This window comes from Erpetoichthys calabaricus, chromosome 2 (genome assembly GCF_900747795.2).
Source record: "Erpetoichthys calabaricus chromosome 2, fErpCal1.3, whole genome shotgun sequence".
Taxonomy (NCBI): domain Eukaryota; kingdom Metazoa; phylum Chordata; class Cladistia; order Polypteriformes; family Polypteridae; genus Erpetoichthys; species Erpetoichthys calabaricus.
Window position 1 is genome coordinate 83,511,883 of NC_041395.2, and position 17,401 is coordinate 83,529,283.

General features: G+C 37.4%; 1 protein-coding gene across 1 annotated transcript in view; it reads right to left on the bottom strand.

Moving 5' to 3' along the window:
* Positions 1-17,401, bottom strand: part of ntrk1 (neurotrophic tyrosine kinase, receptor, type 1) — a 105,303-nt gene that overhangs the window by 61,956 nt on the left and 25,946 nt on the right. Inside the window, exons 4-7 of the mRNA XM_028791501.2 lie at positions 14,855-14,923; positions 10,615-10,769; positions 6,402-6,544; positions 2,647-2,785 (exon numbers count right to left, since the gene is read on the bottom strand). Coding sequence (XP_028647334.1) covers positions 2,647-2,785; positions 6,402-6,544; positions 10,615-10,769; positions 14,855-14,923 — 506 coding nt within the window. The remainder of the gene's footprint in view (positions 1-2,646; positions 2,786-6,401; positions 6,545-10,614; positions 10,770-14,854; positions 14,924-17,401) is intronic.

Here is a 17,401-nt window from a genome sequence, read left to right on the forward strand (position 1 = left end):
TTACTTCTTTGACTTCTTTGATATCTTATAAAGCACTTTGAGCTACATCATTTTTTATGAAAATGTACTATAGAAATGTTTTTCTCGACTGCCTTACATGCTGTCTTTATTATATAATATTATTATAGTTATCAGTATAGTTGTTTTTAAAATACTTTTTCTTAAAATGAATGTGCTTTGGTTACCTTGATATACATCTGTTGTGATAAGAGATTTTACATATAACTTGATGAATATTTTGTATGTCTTTATTTGTAAATTAGGCAAAGCAATGTAATTTAGTGTTCCCCCCCCCCCCCTTAGGAATGGGGGGGGGGGAGATGTGTTGAATTGTGTGTTTGAATTTTACGACAGGATTTGGGGGATGTGTCTTAAACCAGTTTGCCGAGTGTTTCTTTGGTAAAGTCATTTCTACCCCCCGCAAGTAGGCTAAGGTGTACTTTAACATAAGGTTTGGGGGCAGGTGTTAAGATGTTCTATTCCTCCATTGGTCTGAGGTATGGCTGTTTGGAATTGGTTTGTCTCAGAGGCCTTTAAGTACCATGATGTCCTATTGGCTGTAGGGGTTGGAACATCTATAAATGTACGTGTTTAACCTCACAATCTCTCTCTTGCTAATCTGTGATGATGTAGAAGTATCTCTCTCTTACTAACCAACATCTGAAAGAAGCATCTCTCTTGCTAACCTGTGATGATGAAGACAACACAATAAAGAGCACAGCTCAGCAGCCATTTTGAACAGACATGTGGTTGAAAGCTGAGCACCAATGATGTCTTAACTAGAGACATTTAAGTAACTACAAGTCTGTGTGCCGCCTGAACTACACATCACCATTTAATCAGGTTGTATGGTTGCCAATATTGAAATGTACTTTGCATTTTGTTATTATTTATGAATATTATCAGTAATACATTATTTTATGTGTAACTTAACTTCTGCTTGTCTTTTTACTACATCTAATTGCCTGAGGTTATAGACATAGAAGGGAAGGTGGGAATAAGTTATATAGTATAATACCTTATAAACAGTGGTAAGTCTGTGAGATTAGGCATTCTAAGGCTACATATTAATAATACAATAGGAGAAAGTAGAGCAATATATATTACTCTACCAAGACAAAACAATGTCTAACAGCCAGAGATCCCCTACTACATAGGAAAGGTATGGAAAAATAAAGTGGGATCTTTACTAAATATTTAAATTGCCAAAGGTAACACTGACAATGAATTGATTCTTTTTCTTACATCTGTGTACCATTTCCTACATTTATTTGGTGTCCCTGGGAGGGTAGAAATTAATTTTTTCATTAGCTAGTAATATTTTTTAATGTATAATCATGATTGCTACAACAATTATGCGAAACAGACACTGCACATTAAGCACTGTCAAATTTTGTTTAATTCTGATGATGTGAAACGTTTCGAATTGTAGTACTAAAGTCTACTACATATCCCTAGCAATAGTTACTAGTATTTCTGTGGAGTTTACAAATGGTCCTCAGCCAGACAAGAAATATCCTGCTGCAGTGAATTTCTTTAAAAATATTTATTCCGTATCCCTGTGTGTATGGATTCTTATCAGTATTTCTGGTCACAGAAATCTTATCTTGTACCCTTTTTCCTGCAGGTGGCAGTTATACTTGACTCCTCCAAATTTTTTTTCTGTGAAGTCCAAAAACAGGTCCTGGTATACTGTACATACTGTACATGTTCCAAGTGAGATGTATTAAAACGCCCTTGTCAGGTCAAGCAGATAAACAGTGAGTGAGAAAAGTTCATCTAGCGATTGGTCCTACTGGGACTTCAAACCTACTTTTCATTAATCCAGTTGAATTGCCTCCATTGTCTGCTGTCTTGCTGTTTGAAAGCCTGGTTTTGCCCTACAGTAGTGCTGACAACCACACCAAGAAGTAAACACACAGGTGATTACACAACCTGAATTAAAGAACATGTGAACAGTAGCTGTCCAACTTTGCTAAGATGTGGGAATTCAAATTTTCATACAGTATTTTGGAAAGATGAAGTGATGAACAGGTAGGGTGCCAAGTTAAAGTTAGGCCCTGGAGAGCACTGATGTTTAAAGATTTTGACATGTAGTGGTCAGTTTCATTCTGCAGAAAAAAAAGTATTGTTTGTTTGTTTTGAGTTGCTTTTTTGGTAGCAATTGTCAATTGTCTCTTAGTAAATAAGAGCAGAATATTTTGTTTTAATTTGAAAAAAGTCTTCAGAAACATCGGGCACCACTGTTTTTTTCAATGTCTGCTTATTCCAATGTAGGATCGCATAGGAACTACAGTAACAGCTGCAAGGAAAGAACTACCTTAAGTGGGATGACAGTCCATAAATGGAAATAACATTTAAAAATTTTCTTAACTTTTATTGCTTATTCTTACAGATCTAGATACAGTATTCTGTTATGTATTTACACTTCCACATAAACTGTTCTTTTTTAGCTTTATTTCACAAAGTTCCCCATGTGCTTTTCTCTCCATTGATATGTAATGCTTTATATCCAATATTCTTTCTAAATGTTCTGTAAAGCACTTTGTGACCAAGCTCACTATTAAATGGAAAATATATTTCGTATAATCTTAATTATTAGGTGTAATTAAATGAACAGTAAAATTCAAATTTCAAAGAACTCACAAAGGATGTTTAGTGGAACTGACACTTCACTGGGTCCAGCTTGATTGTGTGCCTCACAGGTAAGGTTCAGTTGGTTATCTTTGTGTGAAACATTGAACAGCTTCAGGACAACTTCCAGGTCTGGAGCGCCAACGAGATTCTGCAGGAGAAGGAAATTCTCGCGTAAGAACAGTTCTTCAGAAACTATCCTTCTCCCTGTCCTCACTCAGCAGTCCATACCATACTCATGCACTTTATGAAAGGCTCAAAACTTCAACACTCCACACCTTTATCAGGGTTCCAATAAATTTGTTTCAGTTATGCTCATTTCCATTTTCTAACATGGTTTCTGCTACTGTTATACCTTCATATTTACATGCTGCTAAATATAATTCACATTTATTTCTAATACTTCTAAAATTAAGGCTGTCAATTGTTACTGTATTGAATTTATTTATTCTTATTTCCTATACTAAAAGATCATGAACTTCCTTTTTTATGGTTGGTCTTTGCCAGTTTATTCATCCTTTCCAATAAATAATGTATTGGCACAGAATAGTTGTAAGTATTATTATTATTAAGTCAAGTCAGCTTATTATTTTTAAGTCAATTTTATTATACATTTATATGAAAGTGACCATCTTATAAAAGCTATTCTTTATTAATGTGTTTAAATGATTGTTTCCATTCCATGAAAATCACAATCGGATTTTGAAATGAAAAACCAAGGAGTTCACTTTCTTGTTTAGTTATTTTTTTCCATGGTTCTCAGATTCACTCTTGGAGACCCCACATAACTGCAGGTTTTGATTTCACAATCAGTTGAGTCATTTTACCTCTCATTGATCTCTTTTAATTAGCCGGGCTTTTCCTTCTCTAATCTTATACCGAATAGAGAAAAGTACAGCAATGTGATTTTTTTACATTTATAAGACATTTACAGATAGTGTATTTTTGCTGCAGTCAATGCCATATTATATACTATATATAAATGCTTGTTATGTTCTAATAAAAATTTTGTCAAAACATTTGTAATTTCAACATTGTTATCAAAATATAGAACCTGGGAAATAACAGCAGCTGGCTGGAACAAAAACCTGCAACCATATTGGGTCCTCAGGACTGAGTTTGAGAACTACTGCTGTAATTTATGTACATATATTAGTATATATTATTAGTGGATGTCAACCTTTTAGAATATTAAGTGCTAGTTTTAAGTACAATATCAAATTAAAAATGTAACATTTGAAGAACTACAGTCGTGACCAAAAGTTTTGAGAATGACATAAGTATTGGTTTTGACAAAATTTGCTGCTTCAGTGTTTTTAGATAATTTGGTTTCTATGGTATACTGAAGTATTATTTTAAGTATTTCATACGTTTCAAAGGCTTTTATTGACAATTCCATTAAGTTTATGCAAAGAGTCAATATTTGAAGTGTTGGCCCTTCTTTTTCAAGACCTCTGCAATTCGCCCTGACATGCTGTTCGTCAACTTCTGGGCCAAATCCTGACTGATGGCAGCCCATTCTTGTATAATCAATGCTTGGAGTTTGTCAGAATTTGTGGATTTTTGTTTGTCCACCCACCTCTTAGTTCTCAATGGGATTAAGGTCTGGGGAGTTTCCTGGCCATGGACCCAAAATTTCAATGTTTTGTTCCCAGAGCCACTTAGTTATCACTTTTGCCTTATAACACGGTGCTCCATCATGCTGGAAAAGGCATTGTTCGTCACCAAACTGTTCTTAGATGGTTGGGAGAAGTTGCTCTCTGAGGATGTTTTGGTACCATTCTTTATTTATGGCTGTGTTCTTAGGCAATATTGTGAGTGAGCCCACTCCCTTGGCTAGGAAGCATCCCCACACATGAGTGGTCTCAGGATGCTTTACTGTTGGCATGACACAGGACTGATGGTAGCGCTCACCTTTTCTTCTCCAGACAACTTTTTTTCTGCATGCCCCAAACAATTCGGAAAGAGGATTCCTCAGAGAAAATTACTTTACCCCAGTCCTCAGCAGTCCAATCCCTGTACCTGTTGCAGAATATCAATTTGTCCCCAATGTTTTTCTTGGAGAGAAGTAGCTTCTTTGCTACCCTTCTTGACACCAGGCCATCCTCCAAAAGTCTTCACCTCACTGTGTACAGATACACTGATACCTGCCTGCTGCCACTCCTGAGTAAGCTCTGCACTGGTGGTGCCCCGATTCTGCAGCGGAATCAACTTTAGGAGACGGTCCTGGTGCTTGCTGGACTTTCTTGGGTGACCTGAAGCCTTCTTCATAAAATTTGAACCTGTGTATTCTAACTTAATCAGCATGACAGAGTGATCTCCTGCCTTCTCCCCGTCAACACTCTCAATTGTGTTAACGAGAGGATCACTGAAATGATGTCAGCAGGGCTGAAGTGCAATGGAAATTTGTTTTTTGGGATTAAGTTGATTTTCATTTCAAAGAGGGACTTTGCAGTTAATTGCAATTCATTTGATCACTCTTCACAACATTCTGGAATATATGCAAATTGCAAAACTGATCCAGCAAACTTTGTGGAAAATAATATTTTTGTCATTCTCAAAACTTTTGGCCACAACTGTATAGCCGTGTTTTATAAACATTTCATCATCATCATAGTACAACATTGCCTGTGCAAACAGGTCGAGTCAGGTCAGGTTGGGAAGCATGCACTAGTACAGTGTGTTGCCACACTCACTACATAACGAAACAGCTCGGGATCCCAGTTGACAACCCCCCAGGTAGACATGTAGGCTAGTCCCACCCTCCAGAAATGACCATCCATCTGCCGAAGCTAGGTATTATGTGGGTGTCCCCTTGGCATGGTCTAGCCATTCAGGTCTTCAGCAATGAGGATCCTGTGAGCCAGATCATCCTCGGGAAATCACACCCATGGCCATAGTGCCATAACTGACGCTCCCTCACAAAGTCAAACCAGCAGTACCAATGGATTCTCTGAAGTGACATAGTACCAAAAGAGTCCAGTCTTCATTTCAGGTTACTGTCTCACAAACATGTAGCAAAACAGGAAGCACCAGGACTCTAAAGACTTGGAATTTCATCCTCTTGCAAAGATATTGAGAGCGCCACACATCCCTTCCCAGTGACCTTATGACGCCCTATGCTCTCCCAATCCGTCTACTGACTTCATAGGAAGAATCACCACAGATGTGAATGTCACTACCGAGGTAAGTAAACCTCTCAATGAGGTTGACATTCTCTCCACAGACAGACACACTGTTGATGGCCCAAGAGGTCATTAAAGGCCCGGATCTTGGTTTTTATCCTGGACACTTGGAAACCCAGACACTCAGCCTCCTCACTCACTCTCTTGAGAGCCCCAATCAGAGACTCCATTGACTCTGCAACGATCACAGTATCGTCGTCAAAGTCAAGATCAGTGAATATCTCCTCACCAACAGATGCCACACACCACTGGACCCCACAACCCAGCTGAACACCCAGTCCAACACCCAGTCCATGCAAGAATTGAACAGAGTAGGAACAAGAACACACCCTTGACAATCCCCAGAATCAACTGGGAAAAATGCAGAGGTTCTACCTCCACTCTCCACAGCACACACAGTACCTGTGTACATGCCAGCCATGATATCCAGCAACTTTGAGGGGATCCTGCTAAGTCTCACAATGCCCAAAAGGGCAACTCGATCAACTGAGTTATTAATAATATTTTGAAAAAGTAAATGTTTTTAAAAATGCTGCATTTTTTTAACAGAAAATGCAACTCCACTTTTTTAGGATCTCTTACCTCCATAATGAAATCAGAGTGAAGGTATTCTGTTTGCCATTTTGCAGTGGGCACAGGAGTTCCAGAAACTTGACAAGTAAAGGTGAGATTGGATCCCTCCCTTACAGTTATCATATCTGGTGTGATAGAAACTTTAGGTAAACCTGCAATAAACAACAAACAAAAGGTAGTCACACATTTTAACTATCATTGACCATGCCTGCTGGGAGAAACCGAATAATTTTAGTTGTCAAGAAAATGATGGAGGCTTAGATGATTTTCTTTTTTTTTTAGAAGACTGTGATGTCCCAACACAAACCAAATACTTAACTGAGAAAAACTACAGTGTACTGTAAGTAGAGACTCAAACAACAAAAACAGGTGGTAAAACAGTCAGCTGCCCTTTTGTTTTTTACTGTGACAAAAATCAAGGTTTAAGAAAAAGGTGCAAACCTATGTCATGCAAAATAATCAGCACGCAGTTTTAGTGCAAATGACACATGACAAAAAACTATACAAAATATACAAAACAATAAAAAAAAGAAAAATAAAAGAAAATTTCTTCTTCTTCCCTCCAAGGTTAAAAAATAATATACACGGAAAAAGAATCATAAAGACTCACAAAGCTAGCTCACTACTATTGCTCCTTACCAAACCTCCACTCCTATAAATAAATCTGAGGCTTTATAATCACCAAAAAGCACTGCACACCCATCTACAGTAGCTCCTCCTGCTAGTAGTTAGTCAAAAGATGGCCTCTGATGCTTGGCAGGCTGTTTTATATAGGAATGGAGATACAATGCCCAATCTCCACTGATGCCCTTCCACGTGCATGTCCCAGCAACATTATGGTGTAACATGTTTATGGAAGAAGCCTTCTACATTTCTCATTGAGTGCCTGTGCGTATGTGTGCATGCTTCCATGCTTGTATGTGCTCTCTGCGCTCTCGCCTCTTGTAAGTTTTTCAGACATTTGATGGAATCCTTTACTCCAATTGCTCCTTCTATGAATGACATCTGAACTTGCCTCCTACCCTTCTTTGGCCAGTGCAATGCCTGGATGCTGCACATTCACCAGGGATGTTTTCATGATACCGCTGCATTCCTCACCAGAGCACTTCGCACAAACTTTTCTCACTCCTGGATAAGTGCATTATTTAACTATTGTCATAAAACCAGACAACCCTGGCCCACTAGGGAAAGCTCAGCCTAAATACTGGAGCAGACCAAAGATGGACTGAAGAGACTCAGATACTAAAATACTAAAATTGGCTTGTAATGATGTGGCTCTTGATTTGGGGAATTTGGGAATTGAGTGATTCATCTGAACATGAGGGTTGTAATATCAGTTAAAGGTCACACTACCTTGTGCATTACAGCACAGGGAATTGACCTGCTGATCTATCATTTTCCCTCCGATAAATTCAGATCAGGCATCTCATCTCTTGAACTGTTACATTATGAAATAACTAACTTGAATATTTACTTACAATAATGTGTTTAAATTATGCTAAACATGAAACACAGGGAGAATAGAAATAAGGAAATGTTACTTATGTAAAGAAATATATATTTTAATTATGTGGTGGTGATATAAGAAGAAACTAGTTTAAAAAGGGAAAGTATTACACCATCTCAGAAGGGAAAGTCCAGGTTGAGACAAAAATTAATCAAGAAATGAGAAACCTGGGCACTAAGGGAAGTGTAATATATACACATTTACATTTATAATACACATATAATATAGTTCTCTTATAAATAGAATGAGATCTGTGAAACATACTGTAGGTCATATTGAAGATAGAGAGGAAGGATTGAATCTTTGTTATCATGGCTAAATTCCTGCAAGAATATAATTTTTATATTATCTCTCATATTTAATCTTTTAACTTTTTATTTATTTATTTTTGCTTTAATAAATATGTTAAATGCTTTTTAGTATTATTTTTGATCTAAATTTTTTTATCTTTTGTATCTCATAGGTTTAGGTGTGAGGGGTTTCACCTGAGGGCTTTTATTGAAGGGCCAGGCTGGGTTACGAAGGTTAAATACAGGTCTATGAGACATTTGCCAGTAGCAGGTAGCCACACTTCTTAAATTCTCAACGCCAGATGCTAGGATCAGAAATCTGGAACTGCAGGGTGAACCATAAAGGTCACTATTGCATCCACAGCTCTCAACCCTTAGAATGGGAGAGAGAGACGAATTACCTGGCCCGGATTTAGACACTATCTGCAAGGAAAAAAAGGCTAGAAATAGTTAAAACACTGTCATGGTGACATTGTCTATCACATAGCCTTATTAATATGTAGGGTCAGCTAAGTGAAGCAAGCCTCTGTAGGCTCATTCTATGGTTTCCATCTGCTTCTTTCAGGCTAGTCTTAAAGCCTGACCTTTTTATTGTCTGCTATGTGTTGCATCCCCTTATCTCTCTAATTTACACAGTTAAACCTTGATAATACATAAATATTTTTATTTATTTATTTAGATACACATTAATCATGACAAAAGGCAATGATCATGACAGGACACACTGTGTGATAATTTAGTCAGCAATTAACCTAAAATTAATATCTTTAGAATGTGGGATTAAGCTAGAGGGCATTACGTATACTGCACACTGTAGGCCCAGAAGTCAAATTTGGTTCCTAGAAGCTATGAAGGAACATTATTTACTAATATTGAAGGTGCAATTTGTTTAATGTATGATTTTGCAATTTTGAAATGTGAAACTCACTAAAAACAGTTTTCTTGGGATGTTTGAAGATTTTTGGGGTGGCAAGGAAGAATTATTGCTCCCTAAGGCCTCATTCACTCATTTGTGTTTATCTTCATTTTCTTCAGTACTGGTAATCCAAAGAACACCAGTAAAGACAAATATTTTATGTGTCTATCCTTCACATTACTGCAGAAGAGTGCAATACAATTTTTGAAAAATATGACATGCTGCATGTTTTCTGCATGAAGACACACCAAAAATCACCATGTGAGCCAATGTCCCTGAGCACCTGTGCACTCCTTTTGCAGTGGAGAATTAAACTAAGCATCGTTTCTGTCACAGCTGCATCTTTATATTAATTATCATCATAATTGGCAAAGTGGGTATCATACTACCAGAACAACCACAACACTTTTCTTAAAACTGAGTGAACTTTTTGTATTTTAGAAGAAATTACTCAGGTAATTTTTTTTTGTGTTCACTATTGGACTTTAAATACTAAATGATAGGTGGATGCATTAGTGCTAAGTGAGTTTCTCTTTACTCAGTAGTTTCATTTTGGCAAGAGAATTGCTTTCTTTGAGCTTCATGTTAGAATATTAGAACATTAGAACACTCTAGACGAGAACAGGCCATTCAGCCCAACAAAGCTCGCCAGTCCTATCCACTTATTTCCTCCAAAAAAACATCAAGTCGAGTTTTGAAAGTCCTTAAAGTCTTACTGTCTACCACACTGCTTGGTAGCTTATTCCAAGTGTCTATCGTTCTTTGTGTAAAGAAACACTTCCTAATGTTTGTGCGAAATTTACCCTTAACAAGTTTCCAACTGTGTTCCCATGTTCTTGATGAACTCATTTTAAAATAACAGTCTCGATCGACTGTACTAATTCCCTTCATAATTTTAAACACTTCAATCATGTCACCTCTTAATCTTCTTTTGCTTAAACTGTATAGGCTCAGCTCTTTTAATCTTTCCTCATGTTGTCGCCTCGTACTTCCGGGCCGGACACACAGACGCACACATTTACATGTGCTGACGTTTTTTATTACATACTAGTTGTGTAAGCCCAGGCTGTAAAAAGCCCAGGCTCCTAAAAATCATGGATTCTGGCACTTCTATCAATCAATTGTATTGGTTGTGCATTAACAGTTAAGCGAGGTTCTCTTTCCTCTGTGGTTTCGTTTTGCCAACGTGCTCGCCTCCATTGTGTATTAACGGCTATGCGAGTTTCTCTTATCTTGGCAGTTTCACTTTGGCGACAGAGTCAATTTCTTTGAGCTTTATGCTGTAGACTCGCACTTCCGGGCCGGACAGACAGACACACACACTTCCACATGTAAATGTTTATACTGTATATATTTTTTTTATTTTCTTTTTTATTACTCTTCTACCACCCTTACCATTATACAATTAAATGGATTTATAGGCTCTCAAGATACAGTAAAGTGTGAGACTGGCATAAAATGTACAATCAACATCTGTGTAAAAGTACAGTCAGAGAAAAGTTCACCTACTGCAGTTTGCCAACATTATGGTCTCTAATGGATAAGGATGTTCCTGGTCCCGGCAGTGAAGTGATTGATTAAAAAGGTCTGCTCTCCCACTCAGCTGCCATTGTTGTAACCAGTATATGTCACAAGAACAGACAAATGGGTTGTCCTTCAAAATTCTAAGAAAGAATATAAAAATGGTGTTAGTACGACAGGTTACTGCAAAAAAATGATTCAATTCTTTCCTTTTTCTTCATTACTTTCATTAACTCTTGTCAATTGTTTGTCTTTAATCCATCCACCACTACACTGTACACACCACGAGTTGCGAGACGGCTTTATACCCTATCCCAAGACCATCTATATTCCCAATTCACTTTTGATATCAGGTATAGCCCCCTGTTTGCAACAGGGATCCTAGGATACTATTTTACCTAGTAGTCCATGGTTTTCCCTGAGCCTTCCACGTGAGCTAAAAGACTTGTTCTAAAAACAGCAATCCAACTGCCTTGCTTGTGTTCCTAGTGTGGGGTCTTGTACTTTCCACTCCCAGTCAGGTAATCTTTGGCTGTTTTTGGCTTCAACTCTTTTCTGTAGCTACTGATGTCTATTGCTGTTTCTGTTTATCCAGGTTTCAGGCTTTACTGCTCCCCGGTGGTGTCCTATCTTCATGCCTGCTTCTCTCTTTTTAATAGGGTCTTGTTTGACCACATCTAGGTGTCTGCCTGGCTGGGGTACTGGCACACCCATTTTAACTGAGCCACCCATCAAACTAGAAGTTATACAAATACACATCACAGGATGGACAACTTAAACATCAATTATAATTCCTGTAAATTGCTATAGTTAAAGTTTTGACAAAAATCAATTATTCTACCCCACAATTAAGAAGCCAATTAATAAGTTCATGTAATGTCTGTATGTCACCTATCCATAATTAATTGCTAATTATGTTTTATATATCATTTTGTTTATACTCCAGGGCAACAATACTGTTGTATGATTTTTCTGCCTTCATTTTTATTTTGCTTTTCCTGCTGAGCAATGTGGTGAAAGATTAGACTTCTTTTATCCCTGTAAAATATCTATACTTTTCATTTTATATATGAATGTGGAGTATTGTTCAAGGCTAAAAATCTATGCAAAAAGTAAAGTGCACAAACAATTAAACCCCTTCAAGGACAACAGAACGCAGAGTAAAATCACAAATGAAAGAATTCCTTAATCTAATTTGTGACAAAAGAAGGGGACTTAACATATAACTCTTTAAGTTGTCTCAGCCCAGAATGAGTGTGTATGAAGTTCAGTTATTATTCTAGTATGTGATGAAAATCAAAACACTGCAATAAAGTTGTAATGCCCTGAATACTGATTGGTTTAGAGGCTTACTGTACTTTCTGGCCATTTATTTATACTTAACTCTAAATCAGAGCTGCTTTATCTGCTCTGGCCAGTGGGAGGCAGCACTTCTAGGTAGCCATTAGTCTTTTCAATTAGTCTCTTTTAGGGATAAAACAGCCTTAGGTTAATTGGAAAAAGAACAGTGTAATTTGTGCAGAAGATGTTTACAGCACAAGACATTGCCTACATTAAATGTGATTTAGCAGTACAGTATTACAAAAAATGTAAGAAAAAACGTGAAATTATTATAGGCTCCAGGAAGTTTACAATGCTACAAAAATGTTTATAGTTTCATTGAGATTAAGTGGTTCATTTCTGAGTTATTGTGTCCAGGTTAATTAATACCATATCTATCTATCTATCTATCTATCTATCTATCTATCTATCTATCTATCTATCTATCTATCTATCTATCTAGCATTATTCTCTTCATACAGTTAGGTCCATAAATATTTGGACAGAGACAACTTTTTCTAATTTTGGTTCTGTACATTACCACAGTGAATTTTAAATGAAACAACTCAGATGCAGCTGAAGTGCAGACTTTCAGCTTTAATTCAGTGGGGTGAACAAAACGATTGCATTAAAATGTGAGGCAACTAAAGCATTTTTTTAACACAATCCCTTCATTTCAGGTGCTCAAAAGTAATTGGACAATTGACTCAAAGGCTATTTCATGGGCAGGTATGGGCAAGTCCGTCGTTATGTCATTATCAACTAAGCAGAAAAAAGGCCTGGAGTTGATTTGAGGTGTGGTGCTTGCATGTGGAAGATTTTGCTGTGAACAGACAACATGCGGTCAAAGGAGCTCTCCATGCAGGTGAAAGAAGCCATCCTTAAGCTGTGAAAACAGAAAAACCCATCCGAGAAATTGCTACAATATTACGAGTGACAAAATCTACAGTTTGGTACATCCTGAGAAAGAAAGCAAGCACTGATGAACTCAGCAACACAAAAAGACCTGGACGTCCACGGAAGACAACAGTGGTGGATGATCGCAGAATCATTTCCATGGTGAAGAGAAACCCCTTCACAACAGCCAACCAAGTGAACAACACTCTCCAGGGGGTAGGCGTATCGATATCCAAGTCTACCATAAAGAGAAGACTGCATGAAAGTAAATACAGAGGGTGCACTGCAAGGTGCAAGCCACTCATAAGCCTCAAGAACAGAAAGGCTAGATTGGACTTTGCTAAAGAACATCTAAAAAAGCCAGCACAGTTCTGGAAAAACATTCTTTGGACAGATAAAACCAAGATCAACTTCTACCAGAATGATGGCAAGAAAAAAGTATGGAGAAGGCGTGGAACAGCTCATTATCCAATGCATACCACATCATCTGTAAAACACGGTGGAGGCAGTGTGATGGCTTGGGCGTGCATGGCTGCCAGTGGCACTGGGACACTAGTGTTTATTGATGATGTGACACAGGACAGAAGCAGCTGAATGAATTCTGAGGTGTTCAGAGAAATACTGTCTGCTCAAATCCAGCTAAATGCAGTCAAATTGATTGGGCGGTGTTTCATGATACAGATGAACAATGGCCCAAAACATACAGCCAAAGAAACCCAGGAGTTTATTAAAGCAAAGAAGTGGAAAATTCTTGAATGGCCAAGTCAGTCACGTGATCTTAACCCAATTGAGCATGCATTTCACTTGTTGAAGATTAAACTTCAGACAGAAAGGCCCACAAACAAACAGCAACTGAAAGCCGCTGCAGTAAAGGCCTGGCAGAGCATTAAAAAGGAGGAAACCCAGCATCTGGTGATGTCCATGAGTTCAAGACTTCAGGCTGTCATTGCCAGCAAAGGGTTTTCAACCAAGTATTAGAAATGAACATTTTATTTCCAGTTATTTCATTTGTCCAGTTACTTTTGATCCCCTGAAATGAAAGGATTGTGTTAAAAAATGCTTTAGTTGCCTCACATTTTTATGCAATCGTTTTGTTCACCCCACTGAATTAAAGCTGAAAGTCTGCACTTCAACTGCATTTGAGTTGTTTCATTTAAAATTCATAGTGGTAATGTACAAAACCAAAATTAGAAAAAAGTTGTCTCTGTCCAAATATTTATGGACCTAACTGTATTTATCTATCTACAGTGTCTATAAAACGTATACATCCCCAGAGAAGTTTTCACATTTTACTGTTATAAAACATTGACATCTATTTTTCATAAAGACAAACATCCCTACAAAAGGGGACACATCATTTTCAGGGATGCCTGATATGTGTAAATCCCTTTTAATTTAAGGATGAAATACTGACTTTGTTACCATTTTATCTACCGTATATGTAGGGATAGTAAGCTGAAGTAAGGTCAATGTCTTTAGTAAGATGAGCACAGTTTAGTCCCAACACTCATACTTGCTGTGCCCAACAAAATTCTATAAGTATTTAATTCATATACATATTTATATATACACACACTTTCATCTCTCTCGTACAAACCTATGACTTCTAGTTATAATGTCAGAAACTTATTAAAGACAGATAAACTGATCACACATGAATGAGTTCTAATGATGCATTTTAATTGAAACTAGGAAGAGAAAAGGAGACAGCTCTGAATATTCTTCAGTACCAATAAGCAGCCAAATATTCATGACGATAATCAAATTATACAGTAAGTTTATCAGGCTATTTTCATGATGTGTTACTCCTGATCAGTATCTAAGTATCAGAAATGTGTCTCATTTAGCTTAAAATGAAAGGAATAAGTAACACAGAAAATGATTTTTATAATTTGCTTCAGAATGATTTTAGGAAACAAATGTTAAGAAAAAGAGATATCTGGGATGGAAAGCAATCAGCAATGTGCGTGCAATTAATTTAAAATTTAAAACAAACTGAAAATCTACTTACAGACCAAGCAGAGGAAGAGAATGGAATACTTTCCAGGAAATGTACTCTAAGGAATTGGAAGCCAAATTGCTGTAAATTAAAAAGAAACAGAAGGAGTAGATTTAGTCAGTCTTAACAGAAATGGGCTTCCTACCTCAGAGAGGCAATTGCTTCTCAGAAAAGGCAATGCGCATAACTGTTATAAATAACATCCTGCACTTTTATAATTAACAGGATATATGATTGTGATTTTGATTTGCATTTGGGGGAAATGTATAATGAAATAGTAAGTAGCCTCAACACCTTGTCTGAATGCACTTTGTTCGTCAATATGGGCAGTTTCATCATCTCTTAATCGAGCAAATTACTTTTCTGATATCCTCATATTCACAGGAGCCTAATTTCAAAGTTACCCTTCTTTGGATATTTGTGCTTAAGGACATACCATGATGGATTAATGGCATGTCCAGCTTTGGCTCCTGCCATGCACGCAATGCTTAGATCTGCACTCACTGCAATCCTGCATTGGAAAAAAAGCAACCTGAGAAAATGGATCAAGGGATGAATCAGAATTGTGAATCAAACTGCTCTTGTGGCTTTGAATAGTGAGTGATCTTAGTTTCTATGTTCCTCTCTATGGCAGCAAAGTGTAAATGAAGGAAACATATGCCAGATTAAGCCAAGGGCTTATGTTAGGGTATTAGCTAATTTAATGGACTTGTTGAGCTGCTTGATTTCTTGAAGTCTATGTTGCACTTTGGATAAAGTGTAAATACTGCTAACACATAACTATTTTTTTTTTTCAGAAGTAACCTCCTCAGACTTTAACAATTTTGTCTAATTAACACCCCTTGCACTCCTACTCCATTTGTCCATGAAATCTGTTTGTATTGTATGAATTTGGAATGCGGGGAGAAAACTGGTGTAGTTAGGAGAAAAAACACACTGATGTAAGGAAATGTGCAGGCAGTGATGACCAAGGACTATGGAGCTGTTAGACAGTAGTGCTAAACCCTGTGAGACCATGCCACTGGGTGACGTCATGGTTAAGTTAAACTTTATATTAAACTGATTCGTAATAAACTGTTTTCACCCCTTTGTATGCCTATTGTCTCTTTGTACTGACAAAGTGAGAACAAATTTCACACAATACCTGTGATTAAAATTCTCTTGAACCTTCAGGAAAGTTTCTTCTTATTTTAAAGAGTATGTTTTGTTTCTTACTGGAAAGAAAGTGATCATAAATCTCCTTACTATACTTTATGGTATTATCATGCAGTGAATTCATGCTGAATGTTTTTACATGTGGTACTGAGAGTTGTTGCTTGTCACCCAGCTCTTGCACAGCATTCCTACAAATGTAATTTTACAGACACCACTGTCTTATTATTTAAAAAAAAATGAAACCATGATTAGAACCTTTTTTCATAGAAGAAATACAAAACAAGAGAAATAAATAGACAGTTGTATTATGAGCCTGACAGCCTTGAAAATCAGTGGGTTCACATAATGCTTCTTTTTTGCACAAATTCAAGGCCTATTGACTGTTCAAAGTCTTCTGTAGACACCCAGGGAAATAAACATCCAAGAGCGTGGATGGGGAGTTTATTGGCTATTAAGATGTTGAATTAATCCTTCTACCACAATTCTCTACTTAAACCTTCAGACAGAAGCAGTGGTCTTTTTGCAATGGGGTAAGAGAGACACCCTCCCACTTCATCTCTGCCTGGTCTGTGTGTCTCCAGAGGGGATAAGTTTTCAGGTCTGAGCACATCTGTTGCGATACAGTCCTGGCCCTTGTGCACTATTGATTGAACTATAATGGACCCGAAGTGAAGTACATTTATTATGCGTCTATTGCTGATAATCTGACAGAGAGAACGAGTAAAAGGTGCTGGTTTGATGTCTTCTCCAATTACTAAGGCTTTAAGAGTGTTCTGACAACACAGGCCTTCTGTGTACAGAGTAGAAGCCAAGCTATTCATCGTATATCTCATAGTTAGAGTTGAGGGACTGACAGGAGCTTCCGAATATGACTTACTGGATAGAGGTTTTAAGTTGATGGAAGGATGTTTTAGCCCTGCCGGGCACATCAGTCTGACCTGCATCTTTTAATGGCATGATTCCTGTTTTGTGGCATTAGTGGCTAACTGGAGAAGGTTTTGTCTTGTGGTTGTAGGTGAAGTGAGTTTACTTAAGATCTTCAAAGGGGTTATTATATAAATGTAAATGATTGATTGTTTACAACCAGATGTTACAACATTATGAATTGGCTACTGTCAGTTACTTTTTGGTTCGCCTAATCTGTATGTCTTTGGACTGTGGGAGGAAATCTGGATCACCCAGAGCAACCCCACGCAGGCACGAAGAGAACATGTGGACTCCATGAAGGGAGGACCAGGGATACAAACCCCCTCTCCTTACTGTGAGGCAGTAGTGTCACCCATATAATGAATACCATACCGAAATATCAGCAAATTAAAGTTTTTTTGTTTCTGCAGAACCTTATTTGTATACAGTTATGTCTTTAGATGCAGTATGCCTACTGGAAGCTAAATTTGTTCTAGT